This window comes from Thamnophis sirtalis, unplaced genomic scaffold (genome assembly GCF_051295495.1).
Source record: "Thamnophis sirtalis isolate CommonGarterSnake01/CBP01778 unplaced genomic scaffold, rThaSir2_p1.2 scaffold_5, whole genome shotgun sequence".
NCBI lineage: Eukaryota > Metazoa > Chordata > Lepidosauria > Squamata > Natricidae > Thamnophis > Thamnophis sirtalis.
Window position 1 is genome coordinate 10,379,965 of NW_028261385.1, and position 23,439 is coordinate 10,403,403.

At 45.4% G+C, this 23,439-nt stretch overlaps 1 protein-coding gene across 1 annotated transcript; it reads right to left on the reverse strand.

The window, feature by feature from the left end:
* Positions 1 to 1,054: 1,054 nt before the first annotated feature.
* Positions 1,055 to 19,554, reverse strand: HDHD2 (haloacid dehalogenase like hydrolase domain containing 2). The gene is made up of 7 exons (XM_087715305.1): positions 19,376 to 19,554; positions 15,438 to 15,539; positions 13,635 to 13,843; positions 8,543 to 8,627; positions 7,875 to 8,091; positions 4,423 to 4,486; positions 1,055 to 1,469 (listed from the first exon to the last, which is right to left on the reverse strand). Exons 2-7 carry the CDS (start codon positions 15,536 to 15,538, stop codon positions 1,366 to 1,368), a joined length of 780 nt encoding a protein of 259 aa, XP_087571431.1. The 5' UTR covers position 15,539; positions 19,376 to 19,554; the 3' UTR covers positions 1,055 to 1,365.
* Between the last annotated feature and the right edge of the window lie 3,885 nt (positions 19,555 to 23,439).

Consider the following 23,439-nt stretch of genomic DNA (forward strand, 5'->3'; position numbering starts at 1 on the left):
GGCTTGGAGGGACGTCTTCGTTAAAGCAGCCGACTTGGAAAAATGCCAATGGTCTTTGCCTAAGGAAGATTAAAAATATGCCCGTTTTCTGCTATACAAGATGTTCAAATATTGAGAAACTGCTAGGTTAGGAGATAGGTGGACTGCAGTATATACTGTGTTTTCACGAAAATAAGGCAGGGTCTTATTTTCTTTTGGCCCCCGAAATAAGCACTTGGCTTTATTTTCAGGGAGGTCTTATTATTTTTGACGTGCAGGAGGCCCCTTCACCTCGGCCCGCGGATCAGCTGATCCAGAGAAGGCCAGAAGTTCTGACTCAGTTTCTGGCAAACTCCTGCCAGCCCTAATATCTCTGGGACTGCCGCTCTCTTTGCGGCCGCCACTAAGAGAAGGGACGCAGTAGCTAGGGTTTGCGGGAGCGGCATTTAAATATTTTAGCTGCGGGCTTATTTTCAGGGAAGGGCTTATTTTAGCGCATGCACTCAAAAGCCCAATTGGGCTTATTATCCAAGGAGGTCTTATTTTCAGGGAAACAGGGTATTACTGTATTTTTCTGAGTATAAGACACACCAAGATTTTGAAGAGGTAAATTAAAAAAGAAAAAGATTTTGCATTCTGCAGACCTCCAAAAAACGTCCTGTTTTTGTAAAAAAAAAAAAAAAAAAAAAGTATGAATAGCCTTTAGGTTTGTGGAGTGCTGCTGGGGGGAGGGGGGCAAAAATGAGCAAAAAAACAGCCTGTTTTCCGCTCTTTTTTGCCCTCCCCAGCCCCCAGGAGCACTTTAGAAGCCTCCTTAATTAAGGCTATGCATGGCCATTTTTGCAAAGAGGGCAGGGTTTTTGGGAGGCCAAAAATTCTGTATTCAGTGTATAAGACGCACCCAGATTTTCACTCTCTTTGGTGGAAAAATGTGCGTCTTATACTTTGAAAAATACGGTAGTTGTATTACCAAGGTCTTGTCATAGGGACACTTTTTCGCATTTCCATGAAGATGGACAGTCATGCAGTAAAAGACCGATTCCACTGGCAATGCAATGTGCCAATCTAATATATATTATTATTGTCAAATTTATTTGCCACCCATCTCGCATTTCAAGTTGATTCTGAGCGGTATAGAAGGGTTGAGTAGCATATTTCCTTCCTTATTCGACCTGACAAATTCCCCTCTCTGCCCGGAACGGAGCAAGGCAAGACAGGCTCCTGTTGGACAGGATAACTTTTTGGGGTGTGGGAAGCAATTTTTACAGGGAGAACATTCATTCCATCACAGTCCCCAAAAGAGTAGAATCCAGCGGCAATGCACCAAGAAAGTCCAAACGCTCTGTGGGCCATTTCATTTTGTGGCACAAAAACGGCAGTGCTTCTTCAAAGCAGGTGCTGAAGGATGTGTTCCACGGCATGGGGAAAGCTCTCGCAGGTTAAGTAAGGGGGTGGGTTAATTTTGCCTTCGTCGGCGTCTCGGTATTTCCCTGCAATGACAAAACCAGAAATACATAAATTACTGTATTTTTTTGGAGTATAAGACGCATCTTTTCCCCTTAAAAAAAAGGCTGAAAATCTGGGCGCATCTTATACACTGAATACAGCATTTTTGGCCTCCCCAAACCCCGCCTCCTTTGCAAAAATGGCCGTGCATAGCCTTTAGGAGGCTTTCAGGGTGCTCCTGGGGGCTAGGGAGGCAAAAATGAGTGAAAAACAGGCCGTTTTTTGCCCACTAGCCCCCAGGAGCATCCTAAAGGCTATGCGTGCCCTTTTTTTGACAAAAAACGGCCCTGTTATTGTGAAAAATGGGTCATTTTTGGGAAGTCTTCAGAGTGTAAAAACTTTTTATTTTTATTTGCCTCTTCAAAATCTTGGTGCGTCTTATACTCCAAAAAACATGACAAGTTCTGTAATTAGGTCCGAATTCGCATCAAGCTTTGCCAGAGAGCAGTGCTGGCACCACAAATTTCCAATGTTCTCACTGGTGCATTCAGCTTTATAAATATAATCCGGTGGGCATAGGCGCTTCTATTAATATTTACTGACCAAGGAAATCCTGTTAAAGAATAGATGGGGACCACCTTTGGTGGGAAGGTGAGAGCATTCCGTGCGCCTTCAGCATTTAGTCATGACCACGGAGACGTCTTCGGATGGCGCTGGCTCTTTGGCTTTGAAATGGTGATGAGCACGGTCTACTAGAGTCGGGAATAACTAGCACATATGTGCGAGGGGAACCTTTTACCTTTAAGTTCAGGTGGGAAAGATCTGCAGAAGAAGGTTAACCCAGACGGGAACAGCAGAAAAGTGCTACAGGTAGGACGTCTGTTCCACAAATGTGTGTAAGCAAGCTGACACGAACTGCAGCTTGACTGTAGTTGCTGAAAAACCAGGGGGTGAAATGCTACCGGTTCGGGCCGGTTTGACTGAACCGGTAGCAAAAAATGCTACTGGTTCACAGAAACCAATATGGTTTACTTTCTTTAGTAAAAAAAAAATACAGATCTTTTTTTTAACTTTTAAAGCATCTTTTTACTACAGGTTCTTCGGAAACGCGGGGTGGGTGGGGTCCAGTGGTGGGATTCAAATAATTTAACAACCGGTTCTCTGCCCGAATGACCAGCTGGGTAGGTGTGGCTTGGTGGTCATGTGACCATGTGGGCGTGGCCAACTCAACATCACTCAAATTGATGGGCGTTTCGCCTTAGCTATTACAATATAATGAGGGTTAACCGGAGAGACAGTTTCTATAAGCAGGGCAATAAAGATGAGGCTAGAAACAACACCAGAATGTTTCCTTCCTGCCTTCCTTACAGGATTAGCCCAGTCAAGTGGGAAAAACCAAAAGGAGATTTCTTCCAACATCCGGTTCTCTGAACTGCTTGGAAAGTTAAGAACCGGTTCTCCCGAATAGGTGCGAGCTGGCTGAATCCCACCACTGATGGGGTCCGTTTTTAGTAGGCTAAAAATGGGGGGGGGTATTGCTGAGGAAGAAAGAAAGAAAAGGAAGGAAGGAAGGAAGGAAAAGAAAGAGGAAGGGAAAAGGAGAGGAAGTAAGGACTACAAACCTGACCCGAGACACAGCTTTAGTGGATAGTCCGGGGCTGGAAGTGATCTGGAGGTCATCTAGTTCAGCCCTGCTCCAGCAGGACATTGTTGAAGTGAGTTTCTGTTTTTAGATCTCCCCGTTACATGACTACATAGCCACGCCCACCTAGTCACATGACCCAACCAAGCCACGCCCACCAAGCCACGCCCACAAAACCGGTAGGAAAATTTATTTTGATTTCACCACTGTGAAAAACTGTATGGTTTACACCTGGCATTGAAAGAAGTACAAAATGACCCCTTGGGAAGAGAAGAGGCCAGCTGCCAAGGAAATCTTTAAAGGAAAGATGGGTGTTGCTCCTTCTATTGCAATGCCTCCATTGAGTCAGGAGTAACAGGTTGGTATAGATCAGTGATGACTAACTTTTTTGTTGGGTGCCGAAAGTCCGTGTGTGTGTGTGCACGATAGCCATAATTGCACTCATAATGCAATGCGTGTGTCCCGTCCCCCTGCGCATGCGTGCACAACCCCCGCCCCACGCACATGTGCGTGCAACTACCCCATTTTGGACCTAGGAGGCCTCCCTGCAGCCTCCTGGGAGAAAAATTGCCGGGGGGGGGGGCTGCCCTGCACTCCCCACCCCCAGCACACGTGTGCGTGTCTCCCACCTGTGCGGTGGAGCTGAGCTGGGCTATGGCTTGCATGCTCGCAGAGAGGGCTCATGCCGTAGGTTTGCCATCGCGGATATCACATCCCTGCAGTTCATCCATGACAAGATAAATCTCTGAGCATCTTCCTGCCGTGACCCGTCAAAAGCGCAGACGGCAAAAGCGCGATCGACAAAATTGCGCCTTTGACGTCATCACAGCGCGACGAAAAAGATCGAAAAATTCAAATAAAAATTAATAAAAATTAAATTAAAGCAAGCCGATTCACATAAAGGTAAGGGTTAGGGTTAGGGTTAGGTTTAGGGTTAGGGTTAGGTTAAGGGTTAGGGTTAGCTTTAGAGCGTTAGCGTTAGCGTTAGGGTTAGGTTAAGGGTTAGCGTTAGGTTTTTCGTTACTTTAACGGTTAGGTTTAGGGTTAGGTTAAGAGTTAGGTTTAGGGTTAGGTTTAGGGTTAGGTTTGGGGGGCTTAGGGTAAGGTTTTCGCTTTATTTTTACATTTTTCGAACTTTTTCGTCGCGCTGTGATGACGTCACAGCGCGCTTTTGTCGAGCGCGATTTTGTCCTACGCGCTTTTGTGGTGGAACCCTTCCTGCTTATCTCTTTTTCTTCCTAAGGGAAAATGTTCTAATTCCTCGATCGTGGATTTTTTATGTTAAGGCAGAACAGAAATGAACATCAGCCTAGTTTAAAGTGTAGTTCTTTTAGTGCCCAAGCATCACTACCTACCAGTCTTCACCAGTATTCCCAGCATGCCAGCATTCTGGGCACCCCCAACATCGTCCCTGCAGTCCTGTAAATGCAAGAGAAATGCAAACTCGGAAACAGGTTGTAAAAGCACCTAAAAAATAGGGACGTGTTTTTACTGAACTCTACTTTCATAATAATCCTTGCCCTGTGCTATTTTTCCTATTTTGCACTGAAATGGTAAAACAATTGTTCCACAGCATAAGAGTTTGAACTCCTGCTGTATAGGAGTGACTGAGCCAAGGTGGCGCAGTGGTTAAATGCAGCACTGCAGGCTACTGCTAGATCAGCAGGTCAGCGGTTCAAATCTCACCGGCTCAGGGTTGACTCAGCCTTCCATCCTTCCGAGGTGGGTAAAATGAGGACCCAGATTGTTGGGGGCAATATGCTGACTCTCTGTAAACCGCTTAGAGAGGCCTGAAAGGCCTATGAAGCGGTATATAAGTCTACTGCTATTGTATAGGAGTCTTAATTACACTCTCTACTTGAGAGACCGCCTACTGCCAATTACCTCCACTAGACCGATACGATCGCATCGATTAGGCCTCCTCCGAATTCCATCTTCCAGCCAGTGCAGACTGGCAACTACCCGGAGGAGAGCCTTCTCGGTGGCTGCTCCGACCCTTTGGAATGAACTCCCCGTGGATATTCGGACCCTCACCACCCTCCAGTCCTTCCGCGCCGCTTTAAAGATCTGGCTGTCCCGGCTGGCCTGGGGTTAAGATTGTAGCCCCACCCGAACTGTGTGACTGTTGTGCTCTTTTTTTAACATGTTGTATTGTCTACTGTTTGTGTTCCCCCCTCCCCCTTTTTGAATTGTGAGCCGCCCTGAGTCCCCCCAGGGAAAAGGGCGGCATACAAATAAAGGAAACTAAACTAAACTCTCTAAATCAGTTACCGTATTTTTCAGAGTATAAGAAGTTTTTGCCCCTCCCACTCAGTAGCACTCTACAAGCCTCCTAAAGGCTATTCATGCCCTTTTTTTGAAAAACGGGGCCAGTTTTGGGAGGTCTGCAGAGTGCAAAAACTTTTTTTTAAAAAATTCCCTCTTCAAAATCTTGGTGAGTCTTATACTCCGGTGCGTCTTATACTCCGAAAAATGCGGTAAATCCGATTGCATAACAGTTCGCAGAAGCTAAATGGTTACACTGATTCTTAAATTTATGTACTTTAATTCACACATTCTCCATGGAGATTCTCGGTCATCCAGATTCTGGTTGTTCCGCAGGTGCTTTTTCAAAAGGCAACTGGACTTTTCTTTGTTTTTCCTTGAAGAGGTTTCGCTTCTCATCCAAGAAGCTGCTTCAGGTTCAATCTTTCCGAAGCTCCTTGGACGAGAAGCAAAACGTCTCCAAGGAAAAACAAAGACGTCCATTATTTGCCTTTTGAAACGAGCACTTTTGGTACATTACACATTATCAGATAGAAAATGAACACCTCTTAAATGTTTTAAGAAGTCTGTATATAATAATATACAGGTCAGGTTGATTGATTGATTGATTGATTACATTTATATGCCGCCCTTTTCCCCGAAGGGGACTCAGGGCGGCTCACAATTCAATCAGGGAAGGGGGTACAGACAGGGGGATAAAAAAGACGAGACATAACAATACAAAATTTAAAAACACACAACAACCATACCATTCGAGAAGGGGGCAAAAACTCTTTAGCCCCAGGCCTGTCGGAACAGCCAGGTTTTAAGGGCTTTGCGGAAGGCCTGGAGGGTGGTGAGGGTTCGAATCTCCACGGGGAGTTCGTTCCAGAGGGTCGGAGCAGCCACAGAGAAGGCTCTCCTCCGGGTAGTCGCCAGTCGGCACTGGCCAGCGGATGGAATTCGGAGGAGGCCTAGTCTGTGGAATCTAATCGGTCTGGTGGAGGTAATTGGCAGCAGGCGGTCTCTCAAGTACCCAGGTCCAATACCATGAAGGGCTTTATAAGTGACGACTAGCACACAGGTTGCTTTCGTAGTGTGAAGACAGTAACTTGGTCCTTAACACCAATAAGACCAAGGAGCTTCTAGTGGACTATAGAAGGAACAGATCAAACATCCAGCCCTTGATTATCAATGCAGACCGAGTGGAGCAAATGGCCAGTTTTAAGTTTCTGGGTGTTCTCATAAAAGAGGACCTCACCTGGGGAGCTCATCTTGCAGCCTTGGTCAAAAGGGCCCAGCAGAGATGATACTCCCTGAGACTTCTCAGGAAACAACAACTGAATGAAAAACTGCTGGTGACCTTCTACCGCTGCACCATGGAGAGTATCTTAACTTACTGCGCCTGTGTCTGGTTTGCCAATTGCACAGTGGCAGATAGGACAGCACTCCAGAGGGTTAATGCCATTGCCCAGAGAATCATGGGTTGCCCTCTCCCCTCTTTGGAAGAGCTTTATGGCTCCCGCTGCAGTAAGAAAGCTCAAAACATTCTTAAAGATCCATCTCATCCTGGGCACCCTCCTTTTTTTTTTTTTAATTATTACCATCCGGCAGCCGGTACAGGACAATAAAAACCAGGACAAATAGGTTGAAAAACAGCTTCTATTCCAGGGCAGTAAACTGTTCTGACCCCCCTCCGTACGGTGAGTCACGCCGACACAAGATTACTGCTAGACAATTTATTCACAATAAAGTAACACACCGAGAAGACTTTGGCAGCAACCCGGACTTCCACAGATAAGAAGTACACACAAGAGCTTCTCCAGCTTTAGTATAATAGTTGTGCCCTGCAAAAAGCTTCCTCCCAAAGTCTCTTCTTATATACTCTCTTGGGAGGGGCCTAACCACAACCATCTGGCCCCAATTATCTTCTTTATCTCCGTAGTTGCTGTCGGCGCTTATCTGCCCGTCTTTGCCTGGCATCTGGGACTAACTCCCTTAGCTCCTCCCCACTGCTCCAGGGCCTGACGTCTTCACCACTGCTCCAGGGCCTGACGTCAGGGACAAACTCCCTTTGGCTTTCACCACTGCTCCATGTCTCAGGCACCTCCTGGTAGCCAACCAGCCTCTCTGGTCCCTGCTCGGAGTCTGAACCCTGTCCAGGGTCCTCCACATCTTCCAGAGCCGACTCATAAGCCCCCTCGCTGGCAGAGTCTGTTTGCAGCTCCAACGGCTCCTGCTGGGCCACAACACTAAACTATATTGAATTCTATGGTATAGTGCAATATTAATGCAATATCGGGTTTTCAATTTCAATTTATATAGCATGTGAAGGATGTGTGTTTGTGTTTGTATAGTTATGTTGTACACTGAAGATGGCATTTAATTTTGTTGTACGATGTGCAATGACAATAAACTAAACTTAACTAAAGTAAAAATAAATAAAATAAAATAAAGTATTCTGAATTGTAAATGGCCCAGGTCGTTTACTTAGAAGGGCAGCTATAAAAATCCAATAAATATCTAAAAAAACAAGCAAGCAAGAAAGGATCCAGGAACTCACGTCACCAATCATGATGGCTTCCTCAGGTCCACAGTTGGTCCCACGCAAGGCCTCCAGGAAAAATGTCTGCTCTGGCTTCCCCACTACTGTGGCCTTCTGGTCAGTGGCGTACTCCAGCCCTGTCACAAAGGGCCCGGGGCCGAGGGCAAGGCCATCCTTCTTCTTGTAATACCTGGCCTTGTGAATAGCTATGAGGGGGGCCCCGTCCAGCATCAACCTTGGAAGAAGGAGACACGAGCTTTGATGTAACCGAGGGAGGCCTAGACGTGTTCTGACCTGGGCTTCCCAAAAATCACAAAGCAGACTCCTTGTCCCAACAAAACCCCTTTTTATTAAGCTAATGTGGATTCCTCTCGTTCACATTCAGCAAGGTCCCGGCAAACAGTCTTTCAAGGGTGAATTTACAACCACAGACCTTATCAGGCTTGGAGAGCTGCCAGGCCGATATCTTCCAAACGCAATGCTGTACCAAAAAAATACTTGGCAAGGAGTCTCTGAGACTTCCTTCATCAATAACAGGGTTGGAAAGGACCTTGCGGGTCATCTAGTCCAACCCCCTGCTCAACCAGGAGACCCTACAACTGCCTCTACCTGGGATCGAACTCACAACCTCCTGATTGTGAAGGGAGAGCTCCGCCTCTAGGCCACAGCGGCAGGTTCCTGCTTACCTGAAGGCTCTGTTCATAGTTTGATAGTTGAACTGGTCAGGAGCCAACCCAACCACTACAGCATTTGGGTCGCTGGTGTCTAGGCCTAGAGGAAATGGTAAACCTCTGTTAAAACAGGTCCTACCCAAGTCCAAGATTGTGAGTTCTAGTCCCACTGCAGGCAAATGAAAGCCAGCTGGGTGACTTTAGGCCAATCACCCAAAGACTGTGAATTCTAGTCCCGTTTCAGACATGAAAGCTGGCTGGGTGACTTTTGGCCAATCACCTGGAGACTGTGAGTTCTAGTCCTGCTTTAAGCCTGAAAGTTAACTTTGGGCCAATCACCAGGAGAGGGTGAGAGTTCTAGTCATATTTCAGGCATGAAAGCTGCATGGGTGACTTTAGGCCAATCACCAGGAGACTGTGAATTCTAGATTTGCCTTAAGCACGAAAGTTGGCCGAGTGACTTTGGGTCAACCAGCAGGAGACTGTGAGTTCTAGTCCCGCCTTAGGCATGAAACCTGGATGGGTGACTTTGGCCCAATCAGCGGGAGACTATGAGTTCTAGTCCCGCCTTAAGCACAAAAGCTGGATGGGTGACTTTAGGCCAATCACCCGGAGAGGGTGAGTTCTAGTTCTGCTTCAGGCATGAAAGCTGGATGGGTGACTTTGGGCCAATCACTCTCTCTCAGCTCAACCCACCTCACAGGATTGTTGCTGTAGGAAAAATAGGAGGAGGAGGAAAGAATATTAGGAATGTTTACTGCCTTGAATTATTAAATTAAGCAATGAAGGTAGGATTCTAAAAAATCCAATAAATGCATAATTCCAGTAGACTATGAACCTGCATGGAGATTCAGCATATTTGTCAGCATCTGAGAATTGGACAAAGATTAGAATGGAATAGAATAGAATAACAGAGTTGGAAGGGACCTTGAAGGTCTTCTAGTCCAACCCCCTGCTTAGGCAGGAAACCCCGTATACCATTTCAGACGAATGGTTATCCAATCACTTCCAGTGTTAGAACAACCTCTGGAGGCAAGTTGTTCCACTGATTAATTGTTCTCACTGTCAGGAAATTTCCCCTTAGTTCTAAGTTGCTTCTCTCCTTGATTAGTTTCCACCTATTGCTTCTTGTCCTGCCCTTAGGTGCTTTGGAGAATAGCTTGACTTCTTTGTGGCAGCCCCTGAGATATCGGAAGACTGCTATCATGTCTCCCCTGGTCCTTCTTTTCATCAAACTAGACATACCCAGTTCCTGCAACCGCTCTTCATATGTTCTAGCCTCCAGTCCCCTAATCATCTTTGTTGCAGAAAAAGACAAAGCATTCCTTAAGTCAAGCTAAACTCCTGGTGCCTACCAGGGCATGTCCAGCTGGATATTCCAGCATTCGGCTCAGCTGGAGTAAACTGTAATAATGAGAATGGGTGTCCTACTCACCCATCAATGCAAGCCGGCTGGAGCTGACAGTAGGAGGGTTAAGCCCCATCCTGTAGTCCATGAGGAAGTATGTGACCCAAGGCGGAATTTAGTTAAACTTCTGGGGCAATTCTAGGCCCAGGATATCCTTCGAAAGGGAAGGGGTCCTTATGAAAGGCCAAAAATGGAGGTGCAGCAACGAGAGATACTTCAATGTGGATTTTATGCATTTATTTGACTTACTTTGCAACACTCCCTGGGAGCATCTGGCTCCATTAAGCAAAGAATGGATTATGTTCATCTGGCTGCAAGCTCTCTTAAACGAAGATTATCCAAGAATAATTCCATAGTAGTTACTAACAGGGGCTTAAACATCTTTCATCGTACTTAAAACTACTGGGCACACACAAAAATGCATCTAAAGCATTTTAGGTGAAGAGAAGGAAGAGTCACGCCCCGATGGGATTTGACACAGCATCGATCTAAAGACAGGAAACACAATCTGATTTAACTAAACTTTTAAATCTCCCTTACATTAAGACGTTTCATGTAGTAAACTAACCCGGGGCCAGATGGGACGGGAGGCAAAGTTAGCTTGTCCTACATATGCCAAAACTGGAAGAAAATACCTAGCAAGCAGAGATGGGTTCCTACCAGTTCGCACCTATTCGGTAGAACCGGTTCGTCAAATCTACCGGACCGGTTAGAAGAGGTTCCACCAATGGACCCGGAAAGCAGGCCACACCTACAGAAGAGGTTCCGAAATTTTTTGAAACCCACCACTGCTAAAGGGTTAGGGGTGCAAGGATCTTGTAACTTGACAGCTTTAAGACTTGCACACTTCAATGCCAGAGTTCCTGAGCCAACGTGACTGGAGGAGGAATTCTGGGAGTTGAAGTCCACAAGTCTTAAAGCTGTCAGGTTTGAACACCCCTGGTTTTTTTTTTCTAAAGGGTTAGGGGTGCAAGGGTCTTGTAACTTGACAGCTTTAAGACTTGCACACTTCAATGCCAGAGTTCCTGAGCCAACGTGACTGGAGGAGGAATTCTGGGAGTTGAAGTCCACAAGTCTTAAAGCTGTCAGGTTTGAAGACCCCTAGTTTTTTTTTTCCTAAAGGGTTAGGGGTGCAAGGGTCTTGTAACTTGACAGCTTTAAGACTTGCATGCTTCAATGCCAGAGTTCCTGAGCCAACGTGACTGGCATACGACATTCTTGCATTGTATGGGAGCAGCTCTGCAGAGGACAAAAAAGCTCTCCGGAGAATCATTATAATTGCCCAAAATATCACTGGGCTCCAGCTACCAGCTCTGGATGACATAGCAATAGCAATAGCAGTTAGACTTATATACCGCTTCATAGGGCTTTCAGCCCTCTCTAAGCGGTTTACAGAGTCAGCATATCGCCCCCACAGTCTGGGTCCTCATTTCACCCACCTCGGAAGGATGGAAGGCTGAGTCAAACTTGAGCCGGTGAGATTAGAACCGCTGAACTGCAGATAACAGTCAGCTGAAGTGGCCTGCAGTACTGCACCCTAACCACTGCGTCACCTCTGCTCTTCGAACATCTCCGCATCTCGCTGTTTGAGGAAGTTGCATAACATTCTCAGAGACTCTTCCCATCCTGCTTACAATCTTGTTGCCTCCTGGCAGAAGATACAGAACTAAAACTAGGACCAAACATCTTCTGAATGGCTTTTGTCCCAGAGCTATTATTGCACTCAACAATGAACTAAAGTGAGCTATTGGACAGCACTACTTGGTCTGTTGTGTGGATGTTCGGGTGGTTTAGGGGTGGGGAGTTTTTTGGTGGGTGGGGGGTGTTTGGGGATTGTTCTGGGCCTGGTCTCTGGGCGTTATATGGATTTCGTTGTATGCGTAAACTGTGTACATACATGCAATGGCAATAAATGATAATAATTGAGCCCCAACATTTCTGTCCTTAAGCGAGACATTTCTTAAGTGAGTTGTGCCCCATCCGATGATCTTCCTTGCCACAGTTGTTAAGTGAATCTCAACAGTTGATAAGTGAGAAATGAGGTTGTTAAGTGAATCTGGGCTCTCCATGGATTTTGCTTGCGGGAGGGTCGCCGAAGGGGGATGACCCTGGGACACAGCGACGGTCATAAATATGAACAAGTTGTCAGCCACCTGAATTCCGATCACGTGATCATGGGGACGCTGCAGAGGCCGTAACTGTGAAAAACGGTCGCAAGTCACATTTTTTCAGCACCACTGACTTTGAACAGTCACTAAACTAACGATTGTAAGTCGAGGACGATCCGCACTCAACTCAACTCACAAGTTACGGCACTGAAAAAAGTGCCTTACGACCGTTTTTCACCCTTATGACTGTTGCAAAAGTGGGTTGCTGGCACCAGGCACCCGGTGTTCTGACCGAGGCTTCCTTAGCAGCACGAAGCCTCGTCCTCATCCCGATAAACCCCTTTTATTTAATTTACCGTGAATTCCTCTCCAGCAAAGTCTTTCCTCCCCCAGTCTTTCAAGATAGTTCACAGTTACCGACCTTTATCAGGCTTGGAGAGTGGCCAGGCCGAGATCTTTCAGATGCCGCAATACTTGGCAAGAATGCAGGAATGAACTAATTGTCTCCTGCAAACTCCACTCCCCTTTCGCTCCTCTTTTATTTCCTCTGGGAGGGGCCATTCACCATTCACCTGTGGCCTTACTCTCAAGTCGACCCCTGTTCTTTAGCTGTTCCCTTCGTCTGGCAACTCTGCGCATGCGCACTCTGGGAACAGGCTCCAGCTGTTCTCCTGCCTCACTGATGTCCAACTCCGAAGGCATCTGACAACTGGCATACGGCCCTGGCCCCATCTCTGCCTCCGACACAGAGCCCTCATCAGAGCCTTCCCCAGACTCCAGGACTGGCCCATGTTCCTCCCTAACCTCCTCACTGTCCGAATCAGCTGCCAGCTCTGCTGTGTGAGAATCAAGAAATTTAGCCTATTGATCTATTAGATTCAATACGTTCTGTGAATAACAGAAGGCCCCAGAAGAAAGAGATATGAACCAAAGTTTTCAGCTAGGATGATTTCAAAATTTACCAGAAATATTTGTAAATCTGCTGAACCGTTGCTAACTGTGAAATATGTTTTTGCACAATATGGACTTGTATGGATTTGTTTAAAACAGGAAGAATGAAACTGTTGGAAATGAGGAATTGAAAGTCATGGACACAGGTGTTCACAGAAAGTGAGAGTTAGTGAGGTTGTGAAGCAAGTATGTGGTTAGAAGAACAGTATAAAGGATAGGATTCACGATCAGCTCAGAGCTCTTTGATTTACAGCAGTCCTTGTAGGATTTGCTATTTCTCACTGGCCCTCTGCATTAATCTGTTAATGCAGTGTATCACTGCTATTATATCTTTTATATCTATTCATTTCTAATGTTCCAAATTATTATAAACAATAAACCTCTGATCTTAAAGTAAAGAATCATTGCTTGTGTTGTTGTCTTTGTTTCCTACTGGAATTTTCCTATGATAACTGGTTTGCCAGTTAACACCCTTCTGGTTTCGAATCCAAGACAGGACCAGAACTCACAGTCTCCTGGCTACCAGCCTGCGGCCTTAAACAAGTCCCATTATTGTACGGCAATGGTTAAACCATTCACACATCCTTTGTCTGTGTGTGTAGATATAATTCTATATTTACGCCACGAGGGATTAGGATACCTGTAAAATCATGCAAAGCATTTTTCTCCACCATCAACAAAGGCCGGACCTTTTTCTGCTCCAACAAATTTCGGGCCGCAGTCAGAGACGTGAAGATCTCGTCTTCCTTAATGTCAAAGTCAAGTTGTTTCAGCCTCTCCAGCAGGTCCCGCTTGCACTCCTTTGTCGTGTTCGTCACAAATCGGATGGCCACGGGAGCAGAGCGCAACCTGGCCGGGAAAAACACGAGAAGCGGATGCCGTTTCGATCACAGAAGTACTTTTGTCCGTAATCCTGCCGCAGGTAGTCCTCGACGTACGACCACAATTGAGCCCAAAATTTATGTTGATAAGTTAGACGTTTGTTGTGGGCCGCCCTCCTGAGCTCTGTCTTCACTGGCAGAGGGTTGCAGGAGGCCGTGTCAGCCGAAAACGGAGCTCGGGAGCCCATTGGCAGGCCTGCAGCCATCTTTTCTTTGGGGTCTTTGCCCTGCCACACTTTCTATTATTCTACTATGCATTTTCGATTGTGGGAAAATGGGAGGGGAGATTGTATGGAGTTAGATGCTATGTAGCCATAACAACATTCTTTCTAGAAAGCCAAGGTCATCCTTTGTCTTTGCACTTCTGCACCTGACTGGAACTGGATGGGTGGAACTGCCAGCATGGCAGTGGGAGATTGGATCATGTGATGGACTTGTAGGTGTGGGGGCAAGATCTTGAACTTTCAACTGGGTGGGGGAAACCAGGAAGCTTTCAGATTCGGGTTTTCCCAGATGCGTCAACATGGCTCTCTTAATCAATTGGAACTTTGAGCAATCCTTTGCCTTGGACTCTGATTTACTTTTGGATGCTATTTGGAACCCTGACACCCATTTTCACTGGCAGAAGCACAGCAGGCCGGTCCTTTGCTGTTTCCAGGGCAGCCCCGCGGGCCAGATCCGGTCCCCGGGTCTTGAGTTTGACACTTCTGCCCTAGCAGTATTCAACCCTGGAGGTGGTTGATGCCTTAGCAGCCCTCCCTCTGCCGTTCAACTTTTAATTTTATTCTAATAACAGAATATTTTATTCTGGTTTTATTTACTGGCTCTTTTACTGATGTACTGCGTTTTTATATGGTTTTTAGATTTTTAGTTTTTAATTGGACACCTTCCACAGCCATTCTGTGAGTATCTAAATTGACAAATAAATAAAATAATGAATAACTAAATAAACAGGAGTCTTAAATATTGCTTGCTTTTGATACAAGAGGACTGTCAGGCCTGCAGCCATCTTTTCTTTTGGATCTTTGGATCCTACCACACTTTCTATTATTCTACTATGCATTTTCTATTGTGGGAAAATGGGAGGGGGGATTGTACGGAGTTAGATGCTATGTAGCCATAACAACATTCTTTTTAGAAAGCCAAGGTCATCCTTTGTACCTCTGCACCTGACCGGAACTGGATGGGTGGAACTGCCAGCATGGCAGTGGGAGATTGGACCATGGGATGGACTTGTGGGTGTGGGGTCAAGAGCTTGAACTTTCAACTGGGTGGGGGAAACGGGGAAGCTTTCAGATTTTGGGTTTTCCCAGATGTGCCAACATGGCTCTCTTAATAAATTGGAACTTTGAGCAATCCTTTGCCTTGGACTCTGATTTAATTTTGGATGCTATTTGGAACCCTGATTTTTGGAATTTCAGATGCAACTTTACGAACAAGGGGCGGGGTAGGGGGAAGGATACCCCTGCCTGCAAAAGCATCTTCTTAGCTAAGAAATGGAATTTGCAAAATTTGTCACTTTCCCGCCCATCCTTCAATGGAATGTGGAAGATATAACTTGCTTTTTAAGAGCTTCCTGGGCTCCTGGCACAGCTGAGTCTTCTATATGAAGGGTACCACTGAGATCCACCAAGACCGCTTTTATCACACGCCGAGCTGCCATCCTTCAAGCCAAGGGGAAGACGGAGGTGGTAGAAGAGAAGAAAAGGAGCATAAATGATTAGGTAACAACAGACGATTAAAACAAGCAGGAGGGGGAAAAAAACAACATCTCCCTGCAACATGTCTATGGGGATTCTCAGACATCTAAGCGATAATAATAGCCTTTATTGTCAGTGTACATCATGTATACAATGAAATTGGTTTAGCTAGAGCCGAGGTGGCGCAGTGGTTAAATGCAGCACTGCAGACTACTTCAGCTGACTGCAGTTCTGCAGTTCGGCTGTTCAAATCTCACCGGCTCAGGGTTGACTCAGCCTTCCATCCTTCCGAGGTGGGTAAAATGAGGACCCGGATTGTTGTTGGGGGCAATATGCTGACTCTGTAAACCGCTTAGAGAGGGCTGAAAGCCCTATGAAGCAGTATATAAGTCTAACTGCTATTGCTATTGCTATTAGCCTCTACTGGTGCAATCCATAACTGGCAAATACAAGACATCATGAATAGTTACAACACCATTGTAAAAAGTGAGGTAGGATTTTTCCCCCCACACTTAACAATCGTTGCAGCATCCCCATGATCAAAATTCCGACACTTGGCAACTGACACATTTTTATGACGGTCACAATGTCCCATATGGGGTGTCTTGTGACCCCTTTTGTGCAACAGTCACTCACGCCCTCGTGACCTCAAGACTGGACTACTGCAATGTGCTCTACATGGGGCAGCCCTTGAAGAGTATTCGGAGACTTCAACTCGTCCAGAACGCAGCCGCGCGAGCGATTGTGGGTGCACCTCGGTACATCCACGTTACACCTATCCTCCGCGAGCTGCACTGGTTACCGATTGGTCTCCGGATACGCTTCAAGGTGCTAGTCGTAACTTATAAAGCCCTTCATGGTATTGGATCTGGGTACTTGAGAGACCGCCTGCTGCCAATTACCTCCCACAGACCCATTAGATCTCACAGGGTTGGCCTCCTCCGGGTTCCGTCTACCAGCCAATGCCATCTGGCTACTACCCGGGGGAGGGCCTTCTCTGTGGCAGCTCCGGCCCTCTGGAACAAACTCCCCGCAGGGATTCGGACCCTCACCTCTCTCCAGGCCTTCCGAAAAGCCATCAAAACCTGGCTTTGCCGGCAGGCCTGGGGTTGATGAGTTCCCTCCCCTCTCGACTGGTATGGTTGCGTGACTCTTGTTTATTTTAATTCTCTGTATTTCGTTTTATGTTCCCCTTTTCCCCCTTTTGAATTGTTCGCAGCCCTGAGTCCTCCCGGAGAAGGGCGGCATATAAATAATAAAATTCAATTCAATTCAATTCAATTCAACCTTCTGACAAGCAGAGTCCATGGGGAAAGGCCAGATTCACTTAACGACCGTGTTGCCAACCTAACAACCGCAATGATTCCCTTATCAGCTGCGGTGAGCAAAGCCGCATGATGAGACTAAACTCGCTTAACAGATGTCTTGCTTAGCAGCCTGGATGTTGGGTTCCAATTGGGGTAGCAATAGCAATAGCAGTTAGACTTATATACCGCTTCATAGGGCTTTCAGCCCTCTCTAAGCGGTTTACAGAGTCAGCATATCGCCCCCAACAACAATCCGGGTCCTCATTTTACCCACCTCGGAAGGATGGAAGGCTGAGTCAACCCTGAGCCGGTGAGATTTGAACCGCTGAACTGCAGAACTGCAGTCAGCTGAAGTAGCCTGCAGTGCTGCACTCTAATCACTGCACCACCTCGGCTCTAGGTAGTAGCAATAGCAATAGCCCTTTTACTTATATACCGCTTCGCAGTGCTCTACAGAGTGCCGAAAAGGGAGTGCCACGCACATGCACGCGGACTTATCTGGGGCGCAACCTGGAAGAGAAGCCGCCCAGGGGGGCATGTGTGCACAAAAAAAAATGAACTTCTGGTTTCCAGCACGCACATGCGCATCAGTCAGCTAGTCCTTTGGTTACTGGCGTGCATGCACATACCAGAAAACGGAAGACCAGCTCTTTCAGTTTCCGGCACTGCCGTACTGAGCATTGTTGTGCGCGCATATGCATCAGAAACCCAGAAGAGGAATGGGTGACGCTGCGTGTAAGGCGTCATGGCTCCATATGCCACTTTGATGCATGCGTGCCATAGGTTTGCCACGATGGGTATAGAGAATAATCCTTATATAAGTAATTGGGATGGGGGGGGAAAGCTAGTCCTATATTCCCCTATGTACATGGAGTGATTGTGATTGTGTTTAGGAGTCTGACAGCCCGTGGGTAGAAGCTGTTCTTAAACCTGTTCGTCCAGCTTTACCATCTGCCTGATGGTACGCTTCAAAGTGCTAGTTGTAACTTATAAAGCCCTTCATGGTTTTGGATCTGGGTACTTGAGAGACCGCCTGCTGCCAATTACCTCCCAAAGACCCGTTAGATCACACAGAGCAGGCCTCCTTCGGGTTCTGTCTACCAGCCAATGTCATCTGGCTACTACCCGGGGGAGGGCCTTCTCTGTGGCAGCTCCGGCCCTCTGGAACGAACTCCCCGCAGGGATTCGGACCCTCACCTCTCTCCAGGCCTTCCGAAAAGCCGTCAAAACCTGGCTTTGCCGGCCGGCCTGGGGTTGATGAGTTCCCTCCCCTCTCGACTTGTGTGGTTGCGTGATTCTTGCTTATTTTAATTATCTGTATTCTGTTTTATGTTCCCCCTTTTCCCTTTTTGAATTGTTCACCGCCCTGAGTCCCTCCCAGAGAAGGGCGGCAAACAAATAATAAAATTCAATTCAATTCAAAAGTGAAGAGGCACTGGTTATAGTTGTCCTGGAAAAAAAAGCACCTTTTGGACATTTCCCTGTTAAGAAAATGAGCCCTCTCAAAAGAGGGGGATGGGCAACATACAAAAATATATCAACAATTGATCAATCAGAACCTTCTCCTCCAATCCAATTTTTTTTAAAAAAGTTACACACAAAACAAAAATCTGGAAAATTGACATCATGTTCGGCTTCGGTTTCAGAGGATAATTGCCTAGCTGAACTCACATACTTTGTAAAACTCTCTTGCTACAATAGAAACAAGCCGTTCCAATTGTAACCCGATTCAACAGCAATTTAAGATAGCAATAGCACTTAGATTTATAGACTGCTTTACAGTGCTTTACAGCCCTCTCTAAGCGGTGTAAAAAGTCAGCCTCTTGTTCCCCAAACATCTGGCTCCTCATTTTACCCACCTCGGGAGGATGGAAGGCTGAGTCAACCTTGAACCTGGTGAGATTCGAACTGCCAAACTGCTGGCAGCCGGTGATCAGCAGAAGTAGCCTGCAGTGCTGCACTCTAACCACTGCGACACCACGGCTCTTACCACCAAGATACCACTTTTTATTGGGAGATGTGTGGACCTCAATTCCCAGAATCCACGCATCTTAAAAAGTGTTGACAAACAAGGTTATATGGAAGTAGCAGGATGGGTCCGTTTTGTGGTGCGGGGCTCCAGGAAGGAGGGATGCAGGCAAAACTGGTGGGATGCAAAGACAGAACAGGGACTCATGCAGAGACCATGGTGGGAGTGGCAGGTGGCGCTCCCTTGGGGCATTAGAAGCAATTGATGCAGCAGGCAGAAATGAGCCTGCTTTCCAAAAAAAAAGGGGGTTGGTTGGAAGGAGCTATGGCAAGATCAGAGATGCATGCAGAGGCACAACATGCACCCTCCCCACTGTTGCATTATCTGGTCTTACTGTTTTAGCAACTTCGTCATTACCCACATTCAGCCTTCTTACACACACGCCTCCCCCATTGAGCAGCCCCGCTCCTTGCCAATGTCACAAGGGGAAGGGAATTCGTTCACAGCGCTCCTTCCTTCCGTACCTCGACACCCCAGACAGTCCCTTTTTGCTGCTCAGAAAATCCCTGCAGAAGGAGCCCTTCGTGAGACCATAAGGAGACAGGAGGCGACACTCCCCCCCCCTTTCACGCCATTGGTACCGTCCCCGCCATTGGGGACGCCTCCGATTGGGTTGTACTATTACGATACGCAGGAGGGACGAAACAGCCTCTTCTCTTTCTATGACCCGTCATTGGCATTTGACGGAAGGTCCTGTAGCTTAAGGACCTTATAGAAACGTCTAAACAACTGCCTGCGTGGGCCTTCGTTTCGTTTCCTTTTCCTCGTCAGCAATCGAGATATAATTTTCCTAAAGGGCACAAATAAATGTGTCCCTTAATCGAGATGATAACATTTATTTTGTACTTTGCTCAACTCTAACATTTTTGAGCAGGCAGTTGGGTGAACACCTGATCTCATTGATTCTATGGTTTGTGATCTATTTTCTACTAGAGTAAAAAGATACATTTTTGTTGAATTTCTACCTGTCTACGGGACCCTAGATCCCAAAGGAGATGATATATAGGAACCTCTGATGTAAACCAGGGAATAGCAGCAGTTGCTGCTGCTGCTCCACTTTATCCAAACTCTATGAATTCATTACCACTGTATTTCTTTAAGAGAACAAATAGACACAATTTATTTTATTTTATTTATACATTTATATCATCTTTGCAGCACTTCTACATCTTTTACATATCCATTGTGTTTCTCTTATCTATACATATATATCCCACATATCTTTATCTATATATACATTTTACATATCTTTTTTTTCTCCACTAATTCCATACATCTTTTATATACCTTTGATTCTCTTATATTTCCTTTTTTCGTACTATTTTGATCAACAATCAATCCTATATTTCCCTCTCTGGTTAATCCTGCGGTTTTGTATTTATTTTGTAATGTCTTGATCTTTTTTCTTCCCTTTATTACTTTCCTATTTCCCCCCCCCCCCCTCTTTCCTCTAGCCAATTATACCATGTCCCATACTGAGTAGTATTCGGATTCCTCTTTGTCTTTTAGCTCTTTTGTGAGCCTGTCCATTTCGGCACATTCCAAATTCTTTTTGATCATGTTGTTTTCTGTTGGCATATGTTTATTTTTCCAATTCTGTGCGTATATAATTCTTGCTGCTGTAGGAAGTTATCACCCAGCCTTCTCCCAGAAAAATGAAATATCCTAGGAAATATTGAAAAGGCAGAGTATTTCTCTGGATGTGAAAAGGAAGAAACATGTTTTAAAAGACAGAATAGCTGCCTGCAGCTTCCTGCTCATCCCCCTTTGTCAATGAGCCATTAAAGCCTGAGCTAGTTCACTTTACATAATAAAGACTTCTCCCCTTCAGCTCCAGAGTGATGGGATTAAGGCATGATAATATTGGCCCTTTTACCCAACTCGCCACATGGTATCTGAGAACTCAACCAAACCTGGATTCAAAACGCAGCCTAGAGAGTTGCCCCTGCATGGGCCCATGGGAGTCTGACAACCAATCAGAATACATTTCTTACACAGGAACAGGAAACAGAGAGCTCAAGATCAAAGGCCAGAGAGGGCATAAAACCAGGGACTCAGCTTCTTTCCCTTCCTTGCTTTCCCTTCCCTTCTCTTCTCCACCAACATTGAAGCATGTGATCACCTTTTCTGTTCAGGAGTCAAATCATGTGGTCCTGTCCACCATTAAAACCATCTTTCCAAGCAGCCTCCATGTCTCCAGTGTCTTTTTACCCACTTGGAGCCAAACCCAGAAGGACATTTCTTCCAACACTGCCATAGTTACATTTAGAATTAGGTACAAATAGTCACTCTTATTCACACAAACTGCCTCTGAATTTGCTGTTGTTATATTTTTTTATTTTATGACAATGGCAGGAAGACTTTTCCCCTTCTCTTGTAAACTGCTCTGGACTCCTTGGGGAGAAAAAGCAATACAGAAACAGTAATTATGATATCAGATCAACCTCCAAGTGCTGCTAAGCCACCATTCCCTGCGGTCAACCTGGGAATAATGGCAAAAAGAGGGAAAGAAACACAGCTTCTTTTGGTCAGCCAGACTTCCAGTTTTGATGTGAGATTAACTTGGAACTTGGAGAGACAAAACAAAGTCACTCCTTTTCAGGGGTAGCTTTTTAAAATAAAATTTGTATTGCTTAAAACAAATAGTAACACAAAAAGCCAAAACAAAACGTGTGCATTATAAATATACACAAGTACTTAAAAATAAATGGGAAAAAAAATGAAGTAGGATGCGGAATATATTGTTGGAAGAAATGTGTCCTTCTGGCTTCAGTTCCAAGTGGGGAAGAAGACACTGGAAACATGGTGGCTGTTTGGAAAGTTGGTTTTTAATGGTGGACAGGATCACACGCCTTGAAGATGTTGGGTGAAGAAGAAAAAGGGAAGAGATGCTGAGAGTGCCTGGGTTTTATGCCCTCTGAGCTTTTGAATTTGAGCTTGTATTCTGATTGGTTGTCAGACTCCCATGGGGCCATGCAGGGGCAACTTTGTACGGTGCCCTCAGCCCCAGGCTTGGTTGAGCCTTGCTGGGTGATGTAATCTTCCCAGGTGGTGAGTTCTGTTGCTAGATGTGTAGAGGGCTAATCCTACCTTTGTTGGATCTTGGTTGAGGGCATTTGCCTATGAATAGACCTAGCTATCTCTTTATCTCTTAATTGTGGACATCAGCTGTGGGCTATTGGGGGGGGCTATTAAGAGTGAGTCTGTTTCCTGCCTAAAAACATATTTCTCCATTTCTTATCCAGGGAAATATAATTCTGCCTTTTTAATATTTCCTAAATTATTTTAAGGAGAGGGGTGGGTGCCAACTTCCTGTGTTATTAGAACAATGGTTACAGTTCTTTATGCAATTATCTGGTACGAACACTATTCGTGTGTGCGTGTTTGCGTGTCCTAGGTGCTGAGCTTGTTTTCTTGCAGACTTTTCATTACCCAAACTATGTAACATCATCAGGGCTAGTAGAGTAGGATCCTCATGTCAACCCTGAGCTACAAATATTCTTCATTATTACTCATCCGTGTGTAATACTTGTATGACTATTTTTAATCTACTGTACTTCCTTTCCCAACTGTCCTGCCAGAGCTGAAGAAACTTCTTGGATGAGAAGTGAAAAGTCCTCAAAAGAAAAAAACAAGGAAGTCCAGTTGCCTCCTGAAAAAAAACACCTTTGAATCATTGTAAATATGGGCATATTGCCAAGCCATCCAAAGTTTAGTCCAAAGGCTGCAGAAGGGGGACCCAACTATTGGAATTTCGGATTGCCATCACTTCTTACTTCAATTCTGAGGTATCTAAAATAATCACTTGTCCAGTTAGTTTCCCTTTCTTCTTACCTCACTGGAAAATCAGATGGAGCCAGACGATACCCGATTTTAATGGGAATTATCCAGAAACCAATGACTTCATTTTTATGACGACTTTGCCAAAGTCATCCTTCTGGTTTTTGACAAAGCTGCTCCCTTAGGGAACCACTGGTTTGCTAAACTGCAATCTTCGCTTCACCAGCACCACAACTTAAGTTGTAAAATTGGATTGGTCACATGGCCGTCCTGTTTTACGATGGTTACAAAATATGACTGTAATGGGCAGGCTCCGTTATGGGTCATATAATGACGGCTACCTGTATGTTCCTTGAACTCATGTGTCGATTCTGGGGATTGTGTGTATGTGTGTATGTATGTATGCAAATATAAATAGATAAATATAATAGATAGATAGATAGATAGATAGATAGATAGATAGATAGATAGATAGATAGATTAGATATAGATTGATTATAGATAGATTATAGATAGATAGATTAGCTATAGATAGATTAGATCGAGAGATAGATTGATTAGATAGATAGATTAGACAAGATATATAGATATAGATAGATTAGATATAGATAGATTATAGATAGATTAGATATAGATAGATTAGATAAGATATATAGATAGATTAGATAGACAGATTAGATATAGCTAGCTAGCTAGCTAGCTAGCTAGCTAGACAGACAGACCGACACTAAATCCTTTTTTTGGGGGG

Excerpts from the sequence above, each read along its gene's own strand:
- HDHD2 (XM_087715305.1), bottom strand. The coding sequence starts at position 15,538 with ATGGCAGCTCGGCGTGTGATAAAAGCGGTCTTGGTGGATCTCAGTGGT. Across the intron at positions 13,844-15,437 it reads GCCCAGGAAGCTCTTAAAAA|GTTGCGCTCTGCTCCCGTGG; the intron begins GCAAGTTATATC and ends TTTCCCGGCCAG. Across the intron at positions 1,470-4,422 it reads GGGAATACTGGTGAAGACTG|GGAAATACCGAGACGCCGAC; the intron begins GTAGGTAGTGAT and ends TTGTCATTGCAG.